This window comes from Hypanus sabinus, chromosome 18 (genome assembly GCF_030144855.1).
Source record: "Hypanus sabinus isolate sHypSab1 chromosome 18, sHypSab1.hap1, whole genome shotgun sequence".
Classification (NCBI taxonomy): domain Eukaryota; kingdom Metazoa; phylum Chordata; class Chondrichthyes; order Myliobatiformes; family Dasyatidae; genus Hypanus; species Hypanus sabinus.
In genome coordinates this window covers 60,448,369-60,470,517 of record NC_082723.1, presented here as the reverse complement: position 1 = coordinate 60,470,517, position 22,149 = coordinate 60,448,369, and the positions used below count along the sequence as shown (strand labels likewise).

General features: G+C 42.2%; 1 protein-coding gene across 2 annotated transcripts in view; it reads left to right on the top strand.

Moving 5' to 3' along the window:
- Window positions 1-22,149, top strand: part of zgc:162952 (PKc_LIMK_like_unk domain-containing protein) — a 151,890-nt gene that overhangs the window by 95,460 nt on the left and 34,281 nt on the right. For both annotated transcript variants that reach the window (XM_059994473.1, XM_059994472.1), the window contains one exon: window positions 10,298-10,419. In XM_059994473.1, the coding sequence (XP_059850456.1) occupies window positions 10,298-10,419 (122 nt within the window). The remainder of the gene's footprint in view (window positions 1-10,297; window positions 10,420-22,149) is intronic.

Genomic DNA, 22,149 nt, shown 5'->3' with positions numbered 1-22,149 from the left:
ACACTCTTCATATCACAGGCCATTCAATCCTGGAATCGTCTTTGTGAACCTCCATTGAGTCCAGTACCAGAGGGCATGGATTGAGAATAAGAGGTCAGTTATTTAAAACAGAGTTGAGGAACAGCTTCTTCTCCCAGAGAGTTGTGGAGGTGTGGAATGCACTGCCTCGGAAGACGGTGGAGGCCAATTCTCTGGATGCTTTCAAGAAGGAGCTAGATAGATATCTGATGGATAGGGGAATCAAGGGATATGGGGACAAGGCAGGGACTGGGTATTAATAGTGAATGATCAGCCATGATCTCAGAATGGCGGTGCAGACTTGAGGGGCCGAATGGTCTACTTCTGCACCTATTGTCTATTGTCTATAACCCTCTCCAGTTTCAGCACATCCTTTCTAAGAAAAAGGGCCCAAGACTGTGCACAATACTCCAAGCGAGGCCTCACCAGTGCTTTATAAAGTTTCAACATTACTTCCTTGTATTCATATTCTACTCCTCTCAAAATGCACACTAACATTGAGTTGGCCTTCCTCCCTACAGACTTAATCTGCAAATTAACTCTGAAGTCTCTTTGCGCCTCAGTTTTTAAAAATGTTCTCATCATTTAGAAAATAGTCAGCCTTTTCATTTCTTCCACCAAAGTGTATGACCATGCATTTCTGGGCACTGTATTCCATCTGTCGCTTCTCTGCCTTTTCTCCTAATCTGTCTAAGTCCTCCTGTAGACTCTCTACTTTCTCAAAACTACCTACCCCTCCACCTATCCTCCTATTGTCTGCAAATTTTGCAACAAAGTCATCAATTCCATAATTCAAGTCACTGACATACAACGCTTAAAAAAAAAGTCCCAAAACAGACCCTTGTGGAATACCACTAGTCACCGACAGTCAGTAGAAAAGGCTCCCTTTATTCCCATTCTTTGCCTCCTGCCAATCAGTCATTGCTTTATCCATACTATAATATTTCCTGTAATACCATGAGCTTGTAGCAGCCTCATGTGCCACCTTGTCAAAGGCCTTCTGAAAATCTAAGAACACAACATCAACCAATTCTCCTCTGTCTTCCCTGCTCATTACTTCAAAGAATTCCAACAGATTTGCCAGGCAAGATTTACCTTTGAGGAAACTACGCTGACTACGGCCCATTTTATTATGTGTCTTCAAGTACCCTGAGACCTCATCCTTAATAATCAACTCCAACAGCTTCCCAACCACTGAGGTAAGATGAACTGGCCTATAATTTAATTTCTTCTACCTCTCTCCCCTCTTGAAGACTGGAGTGACATTCGCAATTTCCCAGTCTTCTGGAACCATTCTAGAGTCTAGTGATTCTTGAAAGATCATTATTAATTCCTCCACAATCTCTTCAGCCACCTCCTTCAGAACCCTGGGATGTACACCATTTATTCCAGATGACTTGTCTACCTTCAGACCTTTCAGTTTCACAAGAACCTTCTCCCTAGTAATGGTAACTGTGCCTCAACTTCCAGCATACTGCTAATGTCTTGCACAGTGAAGACTGATGCAAAATATTTATTCTGTTCATCTGTTATTTCCTTGTCCCGCATTACTACCTCTCCAGCAGTGTAATATCCATTTTTGTCTCTCTTTTATACTTTTATGTATCTGAAGAACCTTTTGGTATCTTTAATATTATTGGTTAGCTTATTTTCATATTCCTCCTTTACCTCCTTTATGACTTTCTTAGTTGATTTCTGTTAGTTTTTGAAAAGTTTCCCAATCCTCTAACTTCCCACTAATCTTTGCTCTATTATATGCCTTCTCTTTGGCTTTTATGTTGATTTTGACTTGTTAGCTATGGTTGTGTTATCTTTCCTAAAGAATAGTTCTTCCTCTTTGTGATGTATATTTTCTGTGCCTTCTGGATTCTATCCATGACTGTTCTGCTGTCATCCCTGCCAGTGTTCTTTTCCAGTCAACTCTGGCCAGACCAACTCCTCTCTCATGCCTCTGTAATTCCCTTGTACTGAGTACTCCTTGTACTCAGTTATACTGATGCATCTGACTTTAGCTTCTCCTTCTCAAGATGCAAGGTGAATTTGGTTACTTTCATCTCAGGGTTCTTTTACCTTAAGCTCTCTAATCAATTCTGGTTCATTGCACAACACTCAGTCCGGAGTAGCTGATCCCCTAGTGGGCTCAACCACGAGCAGCTCTAAAAAGCAATCTCATGGGCTCTCTAGAAATTCTGCCTCTTAGAATCTAGCACCAACCTGATGTTCCCAATCTGCCTGCGTATTGAAATTGAAATCCCCCATGACTATTGTAACATTGCCCTTTTGGCTTCCAATTTCTATCTCCCATTGTAATTTGTATGCAACATCCTTACCACTGTTTGGGGGGGGGGGGGGGAGTTCCGTATACAACTCCCATTGGGCTATTTTAACTCTTGCAGTTCCTTAACTCTATCCATAATGATTCAACCTGACCCTATGTCACCTCTTTCTAATGATTTGATTTGAATCTAACCAACGGAGAAATACTGCCTCTTCTGCCTTCCTGCCTGTCATTTCGATACAGTGTGTATCCTTGAACATCAAGCTCCTGTCTATTATCTTTCAGCCATGATGCCTACAACATCATACCTGCCAAACTATCTCCAACTTGCAACTGTGCTGCAAGTTCATCTGCCTCATAATTTTGTATACCTCTACCTCCTTCTCCTGTGCTCCAGGGAATTAGTAGGCCTCCGTTAGTCTCGCTAGACCATGGATTTGCACCTTGGAAAGTTTCTAGGGCACAAGCCTGGGCAAGGCTTTTTTTTATGGAAGACTGGCAGTTGCCCAAGCTGCAAGTCTCCTCTCTCCACACCACCGATGTTGTCCAAGGGAAGGGCATTCATTGTCCAGGGAATTAATCCATAATCTATTCAACTGTTTGTTCCCTGTAACTCAGGCTCTCAACTCCTGGCAACATTCTTGTAGGATTTTTTTCTGCAGCTCTTCAATCTTACTGAGATATTTCCTGTAGGTAGATGATGAGAACTGCACACACTACTATAAATTCAGCCTCACCAATGTCTTCTAAAACTTCAGCATAACATCCCAACTTCTGTTCTCATTGTCCAATGTGTTTCGAAAACTCTCTTTGCAACTACTGCTACCTGTAAAGTCACTAATGGAATTGTAAAATCTGTGCTGCCAGGTTCCTGTGTTCTACCACACACCTCAGTCCTACCATCTGCAACACGATCCTACCACCAATCAATTCTTTCCCTCCCCCACCCCCCGCCCCAGCTTTCTGCTTTCGGCAGGGATAGCTCCCTATGCAACTTCCTTGTCTGTTCGTCCCACCCCATTGATCTCCCTCCTGACACTTACCCCTGCAAGCGGAATAAGTGCTACACCTGCCCCTACACCATCTTGCTCACTACCATCCAGGGCCCCAAACAGTCCTTCCAGGTGAGGCAACACTTCACCTGTGAGTCTGTTGAGAGATCAGACACTGAATCCGGTTCTTCCACGGTGCCACATGTATGTTGGTGAAACCTGATGTAGATTGGGAGACAACTTCGCTCTGTCTGCCAGAAAAAGTAGGATCTCCCAGTAGCCAACCATTTTAACTCCACTACCCATTCCCATTCTGATATGTCTATCCATGGCCTCCTCCACCATCATGATGAGGCCACACTTAGGTTGGAGGAACAACACCTTGTATTCCATCTGGGTAGCCTCCAACCTGATGGCATTAACATCAACTTCCCAAATTTCCGATAATGCCTCAGCACCCCCCACCCTTCACCATTCCTCCTCTCCTTTTCCTTCTCTTACCTTACCTCTCTGCCTGCCCATTACCTCCCTCTGGTGCTCCTCCCTTCTTTCTTCCATGGCCTTCTGTCCTCTTCTATCAGACTCCCCCCTTCTCCAATCCTATATCTCCTTCACCAATCAACTTCCCGGCTGTTTACTTCATCCCTCCCACTTAAGGTTTCACCCATCAATCACCCTGAGTTTCTCTCTCCCCTCCCCACACCTTTTAAATCTACCCCTCAGCTTTTTTTCTCCTGTCATGCCGAAGAGTTTTGGTCCAGAATGTTGACTGTGCTCTTTTCCCATAGATGCTGCCTGGCCTGTTGAGTTTCTCCAGCATTTTGTATGTGTTGCTTGGATTTCCAGCACCTGCAGATTCTCTTTTGTTTGTGTGCTCTCATTCTGTTCTATTCCTGTTGTCAGTCGGCTTGTCTCTGAGCATCATTATTTATGTTTACCAGCTGCCACTGATAAGCTGTGTTATATTATAGATAATTCCTTGTTCACTGTGCACAGCAATTTGTGTTGGAGTTATCAGTGTTGCTTTCTCTATTCTTACAGAAAGCTTAATCTTCCTGTGTTCCTATTGAACAGCTTGAGGTATCTCACAGAAAGGCAGAAAATACTGGAAAATCTCAGTGTCGGGCAGCATTTGTAGAAAGGAAAACAAAGTGAACATGTCAAGTTGGTGAAGGTCTTTCGTCTTTAACAGTGTTTTAATCAGTTACCCCTAATGACATCAGATGTCCTATGACAAGAGTTGGGTCAGTGCTTGGCTGTTGCTCTCGCTCTGCCTGTTATTGTGATGCTTTGACCTGAATTATCAATTCAGTTCCTCTTTCCAGAGATGGTGTCTGACCTGACAGTTTCCTGTGTTTCTCTTCCAGATTTCCTACATTTGCAATTTCTTTTTAAAGTTCATTTTGCTCCTGCTGTTAAACTCTGGAATTTTTATTGTACCAAATATTTTTCTCAGGGCTCATCTGGCCTTTATGCCCCAGCAAATTATTGGTCTCTTCTACTTGGAGTCTGAACAGGAACCCCCGTTATGTTTTCAGATTGTTGCCAGTTCATCTATTAAGTGGTGATCTCCTCATCTGCATTTTTCTTCATTTAGGTAGAAGGGAATGAAGCCTGTATTTTCTCAGCAGAACCAAGGCGTTCAGTGTTCAGAACATTAGCTTGTTAATACTTTAGCTCGTGGTGCTTGTTTGGTGGATTCTTTTCAGTTTGGCTTGAGACAGGATGTCACATTTGTTGGTGAGCATTACCGTTTTCCACTACTTGCCATATTGTCAGTCCATTTCTTACCTCCACAGTTTGGAGAACACTGTATCACCTTCTGAATTTCCCTGTGATGAAATATTGTTTTGTTGATGACCAAGTGTTCCTACTGCAGAGATCAGCAAGCCTGGCTCCATTTCCACCCATGTTCCCACCTTCCGATTATAATGAATACTGGATAATTGGAGCACATCTTGACCAAATACATTTTTGCCCAAACGAGCAGCTGCCCCAATTAGCTGAAATTTCATGGAGATAGTTAAAAAGGTTTTTTTAAAAACAAACAAAAATGTATATAAATGAAATGTAGGACACTCTCAATACTGCAGTACCATAACTGTATTAGTTCCTAAAAGTTCTTGAGGGAGGAATTCACCCAGTGTACTCTTTTCACTATAAATGAACAAAATCAGCACAAGTACAAGTTTGTGGCATCTCCAACCCTGAATGCTTGAAACTGCAGTGAACAAAACGGTTTTGAATTATCTTGCTGCTTTTTTTTGCCGGCACACGCAGCTGATGCTATTTAAAAGCACCACACGCACACGCACACACAAAAAATGCTGGAGGAATTCAGCAGGCCAGGCAGCATCAATGGGAAAGAGTAAATGGTCAACTCTTCATCTATTTACAAACTGTTTGTTCAAAGCACGGTGTGTCTAACAACCACACAAGTGCATGTGTCTGATATTAGTTAGAAATGGTCTTCTGTGCAAAATAAGCAGCACAGTGCCCCAAGTAGACAAAGATAATTCTGGCTATTTTCTTGTTCTTTTAGAGTTGTCCCAAATAAGTGGTTGCGCTGATGAGCCAATAGTGTTCTGTTTTTGGTCTGAGGTATCCTCTTCAACATTGGCATTCAGCTGTTCAATGGCAAGAGAAATACACTCTCTCTAGCCCTGTGAACGAGAATTTGGTATTTGCTTCTTTGTCACCATCACATGTTAGAGCTCTGCATTGTTTCCACAATCCTGCTAGTGATGGGCTTCATCCCAAGCAGGGCAGTAGCACTTCCTTTAACAAAAGGATGGCCATGCCCTGATTGGGTTGCCCCAGGACACAAGTGCCATCACAAGTAAAGGCACTATTGTGCCTCTACTTGCTTACAAGTGTGCAGAGATGTGGCACGTCACCAAATTTTTAACATACTTCTGTAGTTGCACAGTGGAGAATATCCTGATGAGAAACATCCATGTCCAGGATTGGAAAAGACTGCAGGAAGTGGTGGATGCAGCCCAGTGGAGCACAGGTGAAACACTCCCCACCATAATCTCCTTTACATGGAACGCATCCACAAGAAAGCAGTATCCATCATCAAAGACCCCCACCACCCAGATCACGTACTTTTCTTGCTGCTGTCATTGGATAGGAGATAGAGAAGCCTTGGGTCTCACGTCACCACGTTCAGAATCCTGATCTGGCATGGGTAACTTCACTCACATCACCATCTCCTTTTAAGGTTGTAAAATTAAGCAGGGAGTGCAGCAAGCGGTTAGTAAGGAAAATGGTCCGCTGACCTGTATAGAGGGACTGGGTACCCAAGAAGGGATGTCTTGCCTTGCCTCAGTGCAACCAACCTTCAGTGTGTGCTTATATAATATCTTCAGTGTCCAAAGATACTCTACAACAGAGGTTCCCATCCTGTGGTCCATAGACCCTTGGCTTAATGGTATTGGTCCACAGCATAAAGTAGGTTGGGAACCTCTGCTCTAGAAAAAAAAATTTTAAGCAAGGGGCAAATAGGTTTAGAGATTGTGTCTTAACAGCTAAATGTGTGGCCATACAGTTTAGGCCAGAAAGTTGATGCTTTCAAGGTAAAGGGCTGGACATGATTAGAGCCTCTGTAATTTCTTCACTGGCCTCCCATAGGTTGCAGGGTGTGCATGGTCAGACCCTGGGGATTTACCCACCTTATTGCACCTCAAATCTGCAGTCACCTGCTCCCTTGTGATATGGATATGTTTCAACACCTTACTACTTGTCACCCTCCTTTCTGGAGTATCCATGATTTCCATGTTTTCTCTGAGTAAATAGCCATTCAAAATCCTGACCATTACTGAGACAGAAAATTTCACTTCATGAAGGAATTTGAAAATATTAAGACTTTCAAAACTGAGATGTTTAATCAGAAGTTAATATTGGTTAGGAAATAGATGGATGTCAGTTGAATGATTCTTGGTGTGCAATGGATTTTCAAATGACCTGAAGTTTACTGGCAGCAGGCAAATTGGAAAGTAGTTGTTGAGATAGAGGGAATGTTGTTGAAAAGCATATTGACCAGATTTCCAGTCCCTGCTGCTGAAAAGCATCCTGATAGCATGATGCCACCAGCACTGCACTTTATAGTAGAGATGGTGTTACCTGGCTGATGTGCAACGTTGGAATTTTGCCACTTCGATTGCTTAGTGTTCAGGCCAAAATGTTCTACTTTAGTCTCAGCCAACCAGAAGACCTTCATCCACATGTTTACAGTATCTTCCAAGTGATGCTTTGCAAAAGTCTTTATGGGCAAGGATTTGTTTTTTTTAAAGCCAGAGAATCTTCCTTGCACTCTTTCATAAATAGAGTGGGGAGAACTGAACTTTCTCTCCATTTGCAGCCACTGACCTGCAAATCACTCGAGAGTGACTGTTGGTGCCACAGTAGCCTCACTTACAAGTGCTGTTCTTCTCTGGTGACCAAATTTAGAGGGGCAGCCCGAACTTGGCAATGTGGCTGTGGTTTCATGTTTTTTTCCACTTTTCCTGATGGACTGCACTGAGCTTCGAGATATGTTTAGTGACTTTGGGATGGTCTTGTACCCCTTCCCAGATTTGTGCTTCTCTATTATCATATCCCTGACTTGTCTTTAATGCTGTCTTGTTTTAATTTTGGTTTGGTCTGTTGAAAATCTACCATACTGTTGGACCTCTGAGAGAGAGAAGGGCTAATTATTTAGGTGATCCTCCAATGTTCTACATTAACAAAATTGGTTGTGTTGGTAAAGTAATATGCAGAATTGCACCTGAGGAAAGTTAACATCAGTACAAGCCGGTGAATACTTCTTCAGCCTCAATTTTGGTTTATAATTTTTTGTAAATTGTTGACCTGTTTTGGAATTTTTTTCTTTTGTTTGACATGATGCGCAATGTTTTGTAGATCAGCTCAAAAATCCCATTTCAATTTATTTTAAGTTTAGAAAATGAGCAGTAAAATGTGAACAACACATACAAAATGCTGGTGGAACACAGCGGGCCAGGCGGCATCTATAGGAGAAGCACTGTCAAAGTTTCGGGCCACGACCCTTCATCAGGACTAACTGAAGGGAAAGATACTAAGAGATTTGAAAGTAGTTGGGGGGAGGGGGAAATGCGAAATGGTAGAAGACCGGAGGGGGTGAGATGAAGCTAAGAGCTGGAAAGGTGATTGGTAAAATGTGAAAGTAGTTGTGAGAGTGAATAATTTTTGAAGCCACGATGTCATGAAATGTTTTGCCACAGCACAGTGCAAGCTTTAAAATTGGTATAAGTTACAAAAATTAAATAAGTAGTGAAAAAGACGAATAACTGTGTCGAGTTCATGGACAGTTCAGAATCTGATGGCAGAGGGGCTGTTTCTAAAATTTTGAGCATGGGTCCTTAGGCTCCTGTGCCATCTCCCTAATGCAGCAGGCATGATCCAGATCAGCTGGTGAGGGTCTTTAATGCTGCCTTCCTGAGGTCCCACTTTTGAGCATGTCTTTAGTAGCAAGGGGGGTTGTGACTGTGATGGAACTGGCTGAGTCTAGAATCTTCTACAACCTGTTATGATCCTGCACTTTGGAGGCTCTATACAGCCAATCAAAACGCTCTCCAAGGTACTTCTGCAGAAATTTGCAGAGTTAGTTTGGCTCCAAATGAAGTGGAGCTGCTGGCATACTTTCTTCATGACTGCATCAATGTGTTGGGCTCAGGGTAGATCCTCTGAGATGTTGATGTTTAGGAAGTTGAAGCAATCACTGAGTACGTCCCTGTTCACTGCTGGTTTTAGTCCCTTAAATAATAAAAATGTAATTATTTATTTGAAGAGGTCGTTTCATCGCTAGAGCAGCTGGTCAAAAATGTACAAAATGGGGCCAATTCCGTGGAACTGGCAATGGTCCCTTTATTGGGCAGTTTAAAGGATCCTTAACTCAAATTCCAATTCTGATTGCTTGATGCTAATGAAAATAAAATCTGAGGTAGAGCTGTTTCTGTCAACACCGTTAATCCCTCACTTAATAAATGTTTCAAAAATCTGTGCTGTGTCTTGATCATCAATTCTAATGAAAGTTCATTGACCAAAAATGTTCTTTCTCTCATCATCCTTTATTTAATCTGCTGAGTTTTTCAGACTTTTCTCTTTAGGATCAATAGTAGGAAACAATGATAGAATGAAACAGCTGGTGTTTGCCAAGCAATTAAATAGATTTATTTATATCCAATATTTCAAAGGGAAAGGTAGAGTATTTGGAAGGTTTTTTTGGGTTACCTGTTGAATTATTCCACATGATGTTGTGCTAAAACAATGCTGAGGCTGTTGATGCTTTGCCATAAAACTTTCGGAAACTATAGTTGCACAGTTAAACAGGAATTCTTGTATCTAAGTTGGCCTAAGACCACAGTTTGTAAGAGACTTGGCACTGACAGACATTATACTTGTTTTGTGTGTGTTTATTTATATTTGTATTTATTTTTGTGTGTGCACTTTTAAGCAATGTGCTAAATCTTAATTGCTACAAAGCAATTTGTCTTGTAACAAAATTTGAATTTATACAAGTGCAGAGTTTAATTCTTTCAGATTTTAATTATTAGAAATACTTCAGAATTAAAAGACCTGAATACATTTGTAGCATTTTCCTCTTTTTACCTCCTTGATCCAACCACCTTCCTCTCATTATTTCACTGTCTGTATATTTGTCAGTAGTATTAAACTTGCTCTCCCTGGTTATCACATTGCATGGCAGACAAGTTGTGCATTTGAAGTGATGTACGTTTGCTTCTTCTGTTCCTGCAGCTAGCAGCTGCTGTTATTCCCTGTAGCAGATGTTGACTTTCTAACCACCACAATGATGGTGAATAGCAAGGTCAAAAATAATGCATAGGATTGTGTATATACAGAGAACATACCAATGAATTTCTATCCTTGGAAAAATGTCATTGAAAACATGGGTTAAAAACTGCCTTGTTAACCAACTCTGTTTCTTTCATGGGATTGATTTGATAATATTCTTTTCCTCTTTTAACAGGTAACTCATAACACCACTAGTAAAGTAATGGTGGTAAAAATTTACAAGAAAGATGTTGACCAAGATGTCATTGTACGTGAGATTAGTCTCCTCCAAAAACTCTCTCATCCTAACATTGTCAGGTAAAGTGATTGAAATGATCCCCATGCTTCATTACAAAGCTCCTTAGGATTGCATTAAATGATGGTAATTGCAAAATTCAGTAATACCTCTTTGCCTCAGTGGATACTAAACAGAAAAATCAGATTTATTTTTTTGTTCTTGCACTTCAGGTGATGTTGAAATCTGCTCATTTTTAGTTTCTCTTGCAGACCATCACTTAACCTATAAGCTTGCTAGTCCAGTTGAGGTCAGTGTTTAAGCGAGACTGTTTTTGAGTTATGTGTTGCTTTAAATAAAGTACGTTAGTGATTTATTGCATCTAATTCCACAATGAACTAGTTCAGTTTCAGAGCAACTGTATCACCATACTTGGAATAATTTTATCTACAATAAAACAAAAATGTTGGAAACATTATCCCCTAATTTCCTCATACATTGTATCTGTACAGATGTATGTTTCTTGTGTTAATCCAAGTATCAAAGGCAGAGAGATTTTTTTTAACTCTTCTGATCTTGACTATAAAGCCCCACTTAGTACTTGTCATGTCCATTTATAGAAAATTCTTCTGTGGTTGACGAGTTATTGGACTGTGAATATACAACATAGGTCATCTTTAGGATGCATCTAGCATTGGCCATTTTTTACTGCAGAAGTTATAATCTAAAGAATTTAGATTTGCATTTTACAGCAGTGAAAATATTAGAAGTTGTTCAAGGAAATATGAGCACTGGGTAAAGAGGTGTGATCTCAGGAAAGTTTCTGTAATTAGCTGCTTCACTTTTCAGACTTTCAAGTTATTGTGGGCAGTTTTAACTTCCCTAATACTGACTGCAACTATCATGCTGAGGGCTCGTATAGGGTTGAATTTAAGAGTGTTCTGGAAATTTTTCTTAAGCAATATTTAGCAATATGGACCAATTGGAGGGGGATCAACCCTTGACTTCCTCTTGGGAAACATCGCACAATAGCTGGGGAATGTTTGACATAATATTTCTCATCTGTAAATGTTGCCTGGATTGGAGAGCATGCCTTATGTGAATAGGTTGAGTGAACCCGGCCTTTTCTCCTTGGAGCGATGGAGGATGAGAGGTGACCTGATAGAGGTGTATAAGATGATGAGAGGCATTTATCGTGTGGATAGTCAGAGGCTTTTTCCCAGGGCTGAAATGACTAACACGAAGGGTATAGTTTTAAGGTGCTTGGAAGTAGGTACAGAGAGGATATAAGGGTTAATTTTTTCACACAGTGATGGGTGCATGGAATACGCTGCCAGTAGAGGTGGATATAATAGGGTCTTTAAAGAGACTCTTAGATAGGTACATGGAGCTTAGAAATATAGTGGTAGGGAAATTCTGGGCAGTTTCTAGGGGAGGTTACATGGTAGGCACAACTGTGGGCTGAATGGCCTCAATGTGCTGTAGATTTCTGTGTATGTACCATGCTGCAAGTTGAGAAAGCTAGAAAATTTGGAGACGAGAATACTGATGTTTTGAAACGTAATCACATTACAAAAGATAGTTGCTGGTGATCTTAAGGTTTGGAAAGGTGAATAGGATCTAATTAAGTGTATTCTAGGACATTGTGGGAAGCTTGGGGTTGGGGGCTTGTCTCTTCCCAGTTACCCTTTATTCTTAATATACTTAGAGAACCTTTCGGGATTTTCCTTTACCTTGTCTGCCAAAGATATTACATGTTCTCTTTTTGTCCTCCTGATTTCCTCCTCGCTGTAAATCTGGAATATTGTGTGCAGTTTTAGTCCCCTATGCTCCCTTTCTTTTTTTTTAAAAAAAAGAAGGATGCAGTAGGGAATCCAAAGGATATTCACCAGACTAATTCCTGGGAAGTGAATGTTGTCCTTTTGTGATAGGCCAGACGGTTTGACTTTGTAATCCTTGGAGTTTAAAAGAATGTGGGAAGGTAAAGAAGAATGATAAATATAAGGTACTGAGGTGATTTGACAGGATAGGTGCTGTGATGTTTCCAGAAGTAGAAGATTATGATCAAAAGATTCAGCCACAAAATTATGGACCTGTCATTTAAAATTGAGGGCCATCAATATTTAAATTCTTCCTTTTCAGTTTGACTGTGGCTGAACTCTACAAGCCTTGTGGGCCAGTTTTCCCTGAACGCCTTGATGAAAATGTGTTTGCTAACCTAGCCTCCACCACCATTAGTGTATCTGAGGAAGAACTACTTCACCCAAATAATGGTTGGAGTGTGGACTGCATTGCCGAAGTGTGAGTGGAAACAAAGACTCAACATTTCAAGTAATATCTGGGACCAACACTTGAATCTCTGGAATGCCATCTCATGTGCAAATGACAGTCCCGGGTCAAACTTAAATTACTGTGGGATGTTGGACAGTTGTGGCAGGGCTTGAATGCTGTTACTTATAAAGTGAAGTGAAGTAACATAGCTGAAGCGTCTCCATCCAAGCAAGGCTGCAGGCCCGGATGGGGTCAGCCCCAGGGTGCTCAAAGCCTGTCCCCCACAGCTATGTGGAGTACTTCACCATGTCTTCAACCTGAGCCTGAGTCTCCAGAGGGTTCCTGTGATGTGGAAGATGTCCTGCCTCATTCGTGTACCAAAGACGCCACGCCCCAGTGGCTCCAATGACTACAGACCGGTGGCGTTGACCTCCCACATCATGAAGACCCTGGAGAGACTTGTTCTAGAGCAGCTCCGGCCTATGGTTAGGCCACACCTAGACCCCCTCCAGTTCGCCTACCAGCCCCGACTATGAGTTGAGGATGCCATCGTCTATCTGCTGAACTGTGTCTATGCCCACCTGGACAAACCGGTGAACACTGTGAGGGTCATGTTTTTTGACTTCTCCAGTGCGTTCAACACCATCTGCCCTGCTCTGCTGGGTGAGAAGCTGACAGTGATGCAGTTGGATGCTTCCCTGGTGTCATGGATTATTGATTACCTGAGTGGCAGACCACAGTACGTGCGCTTGCAACACTGTGTGTCAGACAGAGTGGTCAGCAGCACTGGGGCTCCACAGTGGACTGTCCTGTCCCCCTTTCTCTTCACCATCTACACCTCAGATTTCAACTACAACACAGAGTCTTCACATCTTCAGAAGTTTTCTGATGACTCTGCCACAGTTGGATGCATCAGCAAAGGAGATGAGGCTGAATACAGGGCTACGGTGAGAAACTTTGTCACATGGTGCGAGCAGAATCATCTGCAGCTTAATGTGAAAAAGACTAAGGAGCTGGTGGTGGACCTGAGGAGGGCTAAGGCACTGGTGACCCCTGTTTCCATCCAAGGGGTCAGTGTGGACACGGTGGAAGATTACAATTACCTGGGGATATGAATGGACAATAAACTGGACTGGTCAAAGAACACTGAGGCTGTCTACAAGAAGGGTCAGAGCCATCTCTATTTCCTGAGGAGACTGAGGTCCTTTAACATCTGCCGGATGATGCTGAGGATGTTCTACGAGTCTGTGGTAGCCAGTGCTAATCTTGTTTGCTGTTGTGTGCTGGGGCAGCAGGCTGAGGGTAGCAGACACCAACAGAATCAACAAACTCATTCGTAAGGCCAGTGATGTTGTGGGGGTGGAACTGGACTCTCTGATGGTGGTGTCTGAAAAGAGGATGCTGTCCAAGTTGCATGCCATCTTGGACAATGACTCCCATCCACTCCATAACGTACTGGTTAGGCACAGGAGTACGTTCAGCCAGAGACTCATTCCACTGAGATGCAACACTGAGCATCATAGGAAGTCATTCCTGCCTGTGGCCATCAAACTTTACAACTCCTCCCTTGGAGTGTCAGGCACCCTGAGCTGGTCCTGGACTTATTTCCACTTGGCATGATTAAATTATTATTTAATTATTTATGGTTTTATATTGCTGTATTTCTTCACTATTCTTGGTTGGTGCGGCTGTAACGAAACCCAATTTCCCTCAAGATCAATAAAGTCTGTCTGTCTGTCCGACAATAGCACTTCGCTTCCAGATGAGTTCGCCTTGACTGTCAAAACACAGAGGAACCTTCACAAACTCCCACAGCCCCCAGTGACCCTGTGATTTCATTCTTGATGAACACCCTTCAGGAGGATGACCCCATGGAAGGCATACGATCCATAATGGGTATGTGGCCAAGTACCAAAGATTTGTGCTGATCAACTGAGTGTTCACTGATTTCTTTAACCTCTTTCCTCAGCAGTCTGGGGTACCTTCCTACTTCAAGCAGGCTTCAGTTATACCAGTGCCTAAGAAGAATGTGGTAACCTGCCTGAATGATTGTCATCCTGTAGTGCTTACGTGCTCTGTGCTGAAGTATTTTGAGACGTTGGTGATGTAACACATCAACTCCTGCCTGAGAAGCAACTTGGCTCCACTCCAATCTGCCTGCTGGTACAACAGGTCCACAGCAGATGGCATTTCATTGGCTCTTCACTCAATCCTGTAACATCTGGATAGCAAAGATGCATAAATCAGGATGCTCTTTATTGGCTACAGCTTGGCATTTAATACTGTCATACCCTCGAAACTAATCAATAAGCTTCGAGACCTTGGCCTCAATCCCAGCTGTGAAATTGGATCCTCTGTTTCCTCACTTGCAGACCCCAGTCAAGTCAGATTGGCAAAAGCATCTCCTCCACAATCTCCATCAGCACATTTGCACTGAAAGGCTGTGTGCTGAGCCCCTGCTCCATGACTGTGTGAGGCTACGCACGGTTCCAATACCATATTTAAATTTGATGATGAAACTACAGTCATAGGCTGAATCAACGACGGTGAAGAATCAGCATATAGGAAGCAGACTGAAACTCTGGCTGAGTGATGCCACAACAACCTCTCAGCCAGTGTCAACAAGACCAAGGAGCTGATCGTTGACTTCAGAAAGAGGAAGCCACAGGTCCATGAGCCAGTCCTCATTGTAGGATCAGAGGTGGAGTGGATCAGCAACTTTAAATTCTTCTGTGCTCTCATTTAAGAGGATCAGTCCTGGGCCCAGCAGGTAATGCAATTCCAAGAAAGCATGGCAGGGCCTCTACATGGAAGTCTGCGAAGGGCTCAGCATGACATCTAAAACTTTGGCGAACTTCTACAGACGTGTGCTGGAGAGTATATTGACTGGCTGTAGCACGGAAACACCATTGCCCTTGAATGGAAAAGCCTACAAAAAGTATTGGATATGGCCCAGTTCAAAACCAGTAAAGCACTCCCAACCATTGAACACATCTGCACGGAGTGTTGTCGCAGGAAATGAGCATCATTACCAAGGACCCCCACCATCCATGCGATGTTCAGTTCTCATTGCTGCCATCAGGAAGAAAGTACAGGAGCCTCAAGATCTGGTTTAGGAACAGTTATTACCCCTCAACCAACCATCAAGCACTTGGATAGAGCAGATAATTCACCCAGCTTCACTTGCCCCATCTCTGAAATGTTCTCAAAGCCTATGGACTCACTTTCAAAGACTTTTCCTCTCATGTTCTTGATATGTATTGCTTATTTATTTGTCATTATTTTAGATTGCATTTGCACCGTTTGTAGTCTTTTGCACATTGGTTGTTTGTCCGTCCTGTTGGGTGTGGTCTTTCATTGATTCTACTGTGTTTCTTGGATGCCCACAAGAAAACCTATCCCAGGGTTGTATATGGTGACATGTACTTTCTTATAAATTTACTTTGAACTTGAACTTCGAATTGCTCAGGCTGAGAAGGCTATGGACCGAATGCTGCTAACGGGACGGATGTTTGATGATCAACATTGATGTGGTGCACTATGGAGCCTGTTTCCAGATGTACAACATTATGACTCAATGTGCACAGCCAACAAACATCTGCAGGCTGCTTTTCAACTGATCCAATTGCCTCTGAAGGAATCCAGTCTAAATATAGCTCTCCAGCCAGTAAACTTGGTTCAGACAAAACTCTGTTAGTCAACTTTGACGTGATGGAAAGTAAAACAATGAAAATCCCTTTTACCAACAAAGTGATGTTTAGAAATGCTGAAACTGACTTGTAGGCTAGATAGATGAACATGAGTCAAAAGGCTGAGGTTTGCTGTTGTTCACTACCAATGGAAAAAGCCAGTTTTTCTTGTGACAGCTTGTAACATTGTTCATGTGTGTATCCTGTATCATTACATGTGAAGTGTAGAAAATATTATTGATGGTAAAATGCATCAAAATCCATGCTCCGTCTTCCAGGAACAGCAGCAACTCCGGATGGCCATCTGTTTCAATTCTACTTCCCATTCCCTTTCTGACATGTCAGTCCATGGCTTCCATTACAGTTGTGATGAGGCCACACTCGGGTTGGAGGAGCAACACCTGTCTGGGTAGCCTCCAGTCCAATGGCATGAACATCTGTTAAAATCTCTCCTCTTTTTCCTCCCCACCCATCACCATTCCTCATTCTCATTTCCTCTCTCACCTTCTCCTTGCCTGCCCGACAACCCCTTTGGTGCTCCTCCCCCTTTCCTTTCTTCCTTGGTCTTCTACCTTCTCCTATCAGATACCTCCTTCTCCAGCCCTTTATCTCTTTCACCAATCAATTCTCTGCTCTTTACTTCATCCATCCCACTCTCCTGGTTTCACCAATCATCTACCACCTTGAACTACTTCCCCCCCCCCTTCCCCCACCTTCTAACTCTGACTTTTCATCTTTTTTCCCCCAGTCCTGATGCAGAGTCTTGACCCGAAAACGTTTGTGATTCTGATGGGTTGCTAATTTACTTTTACAAATTAACAGGTCAGCACCTCAACTACTCACCAAACAGGTAGCTGGGCTTGAGGTAGAATAACTTGGAGATAAGGGCCATCAATCTTGGTGCCAGATCTTTGACTTGTAATTTCTTAGTTTGCGGCACCAAGGATCTATGAATGAATGAGAGAAAAATGGTTAGCTTTTTACATTCAATCAATCTGATCAAATTTCTCTCAGCAGGATTTCAATTGGTTCAACACTATACTTTTCAAATCATTACAAATGTCATCTTGTGACATTATAACGATAGCAAAGTAATAAGATATCTTTCAAATCAGGAAGCTCCAACAGTCAATTAGAAATGAGAACAATACCCTTTACCTGGAACAATTTAAACATCTCACCTTAAGAAGAGCTCCAAGGGGAACAAGATAATTGCCAGATTTAATTGCAAGAAGCAACTTAGTACCTGTAGTGTTAAGTGTCGAGATGAGCTCTCGGGCATATTGTGTGACCCTCTTTGTTAGTAGGTCTCGTCACTTGGGAACATCATTGCAAACCTATTTATTCTGCAGATGGTTTAATCCTAATGATATTCTGAAGTTTAAAAGCACAATTTTATAGTTTGTATGCTTTGGATGTGTTCTTTATTTGCGGAATGGTTCTCTATTCCTAACAGAATAAACAAATGTGTTATTGCTCTCTCGATTTTCTCTGCCTTGGTTACATTCTGTGGCTGGGGTTTTCTTTTTGCAAGGATCTAATCAGGATCAGACTTTCAATTGTCAGTCTGATTCTTTTTCTCTCCTCCCGTTAATCTTTTCAATTGTGCAAGGCTTCAGAACTATGCCAGATTTTGGTGTATAACCACAGACCAACGTGACAAAACATTAGTAAGTTGCATCTGTGTAAATGGCACATGGGAGGATGTAGGATTTTGTGAATAAAACATGTGAGAGTCATTTGTTGTGCTTAACAAAAGTCCAGCCTTTTACTTCCATTTTGAATAAGCCAAAAACAATCGCCTTGCACTGACATCATTATGTCAGACATCATCCGTTAAAGTGAACACCATAACTCAATGGCGGTGTTTGTGAATTATGTAGAGCAGTTTCTATTATGATCAATGTGTGTCACCCATTACATTACCCTATGACGACATTAAGGAGTGGTGATGAACAGGAAGACCTAGGGGTCTGTCTATATTTCCCTGGTTGTGTCAATACAGATCGGTTTGTTGTTTGGTTACGAATTAACCTACCAAGTGGTACGTCCTTGTACCATGCGTTCACAGGGAGAACATACAAATTCCTTACAGGCAGTAGTAGAAATTGATCCTGGGTCACCTGTACTGTAAAGCACTATGCTATGCACCACACTACTGTGCCACCCCTGCTTGTCTCCGAAGGTTGAGGCATAGAATGTAAGAGTTAGGACAGTAAAGTCGTGACTTTACAAAACATTGATTAGGCCATAACTGCAATATTGTGCAGGTCCAATTGCCACACTAGAAAGGATATGATTGCACTGGACAGGGGAAAGAGAAGATTCACAGGGATACTGCCTGGATCAGAGAACTTGGCTGTGGGCTGCAATTGGACAGGCTGTTCTTCTCTCCCTGAAGCCGAGGAGGTTGCGGAATGCCCTGATAGAGACATATAAGATTATGAGGCATAAATAGAATTCATAGTTGGAATCCATTTCTCATGATAGGGGTATCAAAAACTGTAGGGTTTAAGATGCGAGGAATGAGCTTGAAAGAAGATTTGGTGGGAGGAGTGTGATTGCTATCTGCAATGTTTGGCCAGCGGAGGTAATGGCATCAGATACAATCTCTTATTAAAGGTACATTTAGATAGATACTTGAACAGGCAAGGCATAGATGGATAAACTCCTAATGTGGGCAAGTAGTAGATAAATGAGTAAAAAGGTCAGCTTGGATGTGGAAGGCTGAATGGCCTAATTCTGTACAATTGTGATTCACACCAATGTCACCATTTAATGTATCTGTTTCCACCTCAATAATACCCCCAGCCCAGACCCTCCAACATGTCTGCTTTAGAGCACTTCATTCATAATCCCACTTGACTTGAATATTGAAATGTGTACTTGCTCTCATCCCCAATAACTCGAAGACCTCATTCACGTCCTAACTTGTAGCAAATCCCACTCACCCATCGTCCTTCCACTTATCGGCTGACGAACACTCATGGTTCTGCAATCCCTTGATTTCCACAGTCCGTCTTGCCTTTTCCATCCTCTGCAATGCCTGATGCGTCTCCACTACTTAATGAGCTGCTTGCTCATTCTTAAATCATCACCTTCATCACTCGCACCCATGCTGTCAGCTGCCAGCATCTCAAGCTATGAAATTTGAGACAAGTCAGATTGGCAAAAAGAAGATATGGGATGGATCTGGTGAGCAGGATTGAAGAAACTCCCAGGAGGTTTTATAGGTATATGGAGAGTAAAAGGGTGGCTAGGGAGATAATAAAAGTCAAGGTGTAGAACCACAGGGGATGGCAAGGAATTTAGTGAATAGTTCTCTTTGGTTTTTACAGTGGAGAAAATAATGGATGCTAAAGGAATCAGTGTTGAATTGCAGCACATACAAATTACCAGGGAGGGAGCTATGGCAGTCTTAAAGGGTATTAAAGTGGACTTATCCCCAGGGCCTTAAGTGTTTCATTGGGATCTTCTGGGAAGCTAGGGAAGGAATTTATGAAGCCCTCGTGCAGAGATATTTGCTTTATCCTTAGCCATGTGCCTTTGCTTTATCCTTAGCCATGTGCCCTGCATTGTATCATTATTTAAGAAGGGCATTGAAGACCAGTTTGTGATCCACAGGTCAGTGAATCTATCATCAGTGTCAGGTAATTAATGTACAAGGTGCTGAGGGACACGATCTGTCAACATTTCGATAGATACTATCTAAATGGTGTCAGTCAAAATGGCTTTATGCATGCATGTCTGACAGGTCTGTCAGGAGTAACCAACAGAAAAGGTGAGAGTGGAACAGTAGATGTTTTCCATGTGGACATTAACGAGGCCTTTGACAAGGTCCCCATGGTAGGCTAGTGTGGAAGATTAGATTGTGTGGGATCCAGGAAGAAGTGGGCCTTTGGAGTCCTAATTGGTTCAGTGGTAGAAAGCAGAGGGTCATGGGTGTTTGGCATGGTAGTCTTCATCTGTCAGGGCATTTAGCATAGGAATTCACATGTTATATTGCAGTTGTACAAGAAGTTGCTGAGACCTCCTTTCGAGTATTAAGTACAGTCTTAGTTACCCTGTAATAGGAAACATTATTAAACTGGAAAGAGTGTAGAGAAGATTTGAGGATGCTGCCTGAACTCAAGGGCCTGAATTCCAGGGAAGAGTTTGACAGGCCAGGACTTTATTCCTTGGAATGTAGGACATTGAAAGGTGGCCTTCTGTGTTACTCTTCATTGGAAGACCCCAGCGGCATGCCAGAAATTCGAGTGTGTCAGGGTCAGAAGTGAGTGCAATTGTTCTTGCTAAGGAAAAAGAGCATGAGAAGCTGAAATGTCTAAAGATAGAATGGTGACCTGGACCAGATAAAGAGATGGCTGAAAAGATTGTGGAGGCATTAGTAATGATCTTTCAAGAATCACTAGATCCTGGAATGGTTTTGGAGGACTGGAAAATTGGGAATGTTACACACTCTTTAAGACGAGAGGGAGGCGAAAGACAAGGATAGGCCAATTAGCCTGATTTCAGTTTATTATGTTAGAGGCTATCGTTAAGGATGAAATTTCGTGGTACTTGGAGTCACACATGGTTTCCTTAAGGGGAAATCTTGCCTGACAAATCTGTTGGAATGCTTTTGAGGAAATATCAGGTAGGATAGGCAAAGGAGAATCAGTGGATGTTGTTAATTTGTATTTTCAGAAGGCCTTTGACAATGTGTTGCACATTGGGCTGCTAAATAAGATAAAAGCCTATAGTAATATGGGAAAGATACTAGCATGGATATACAATTGGCTGGTACGAGGCAGAGTGGAAATAAAGGGTGCCTTTTTCTGGTTGGCTGCCGGTGATTAGTGTTATTCCATAGGAGTCGGTGTTGGGTCTGCTTCTTTTTGTGCTTTATGTCAGTGATCGAGATAATGGAATTGATGGCTTTGTGGTCAAATTTGTGGTGTATACCATCTGGTCCAGGTCATGTTTCTATCTTTATGCCTTTCAGTCTCCTAGGCACTTTCTCCTTAGTAAGAACAGCTGCATTCACTTCTGACCCTAACACTCTGGAGTTTCTGGCATGCTGCTGGTGTCTTCTAGTGAAGATTAATGCAAAATATGCAGTTTGTGATACAAAGACAGGTGGAGGAGCAGGCAATGCTGAGGATAGGCAGGGAGTCTACAAATGGACTTAACTTAGGAGAATAGGTAAAGAAATGGCAAATTTAATATGATGTAGGGAAGTATATTTCATGTACTTTGGTAAAAGGAATAAAAGCATAGGTTTTTTTAAATGAGGACGAAATTCTGAAATCGGAGGTCCAAAGGGACTTGGGAGTCGTGGTGCAATGTTAGATTCTCTGAAGCTTAACTTGCAGGTTGAGTTGGTGGTAAGACTGGCAAATGCAATGTTAGCTTTCATTTTGAGGGGACTAAAATACAAAAGCAAGGATGTAATGCTGAGGCTTTAGAGGTTAGACCACACTTGGAGTATTATGAGCAGTTTTGGGCCAAATAATGAAAAAAATATGTTGGCATTGGAGAGGATCCCGAGGTGATTTATGAGAATGATTATGAATGAAAGGGTTAACACATGAGCGTTTGATGGCTCTGGGCCTGTACTCACTAGAGTTTAGGTGATGAGGGGGAATCTCATGGAAACCTACCTAATATTGTCAAGACTAGATGGAGTAGGTGTGGAGCGTATATTTCCAATTGTGGAAGAATCTGGGATCAGAGGACAGAGCCTCAGCATTGAAGGAATTCCCTTTAGAACAAAGATGGGGGGATTTCTTTAGCCAGAGATTGGTGAAATTGTGGAATTCATTGCTGTGGAGGTCAAACTATTGGGTTTATTTAAAGCCAATGATTTATTTG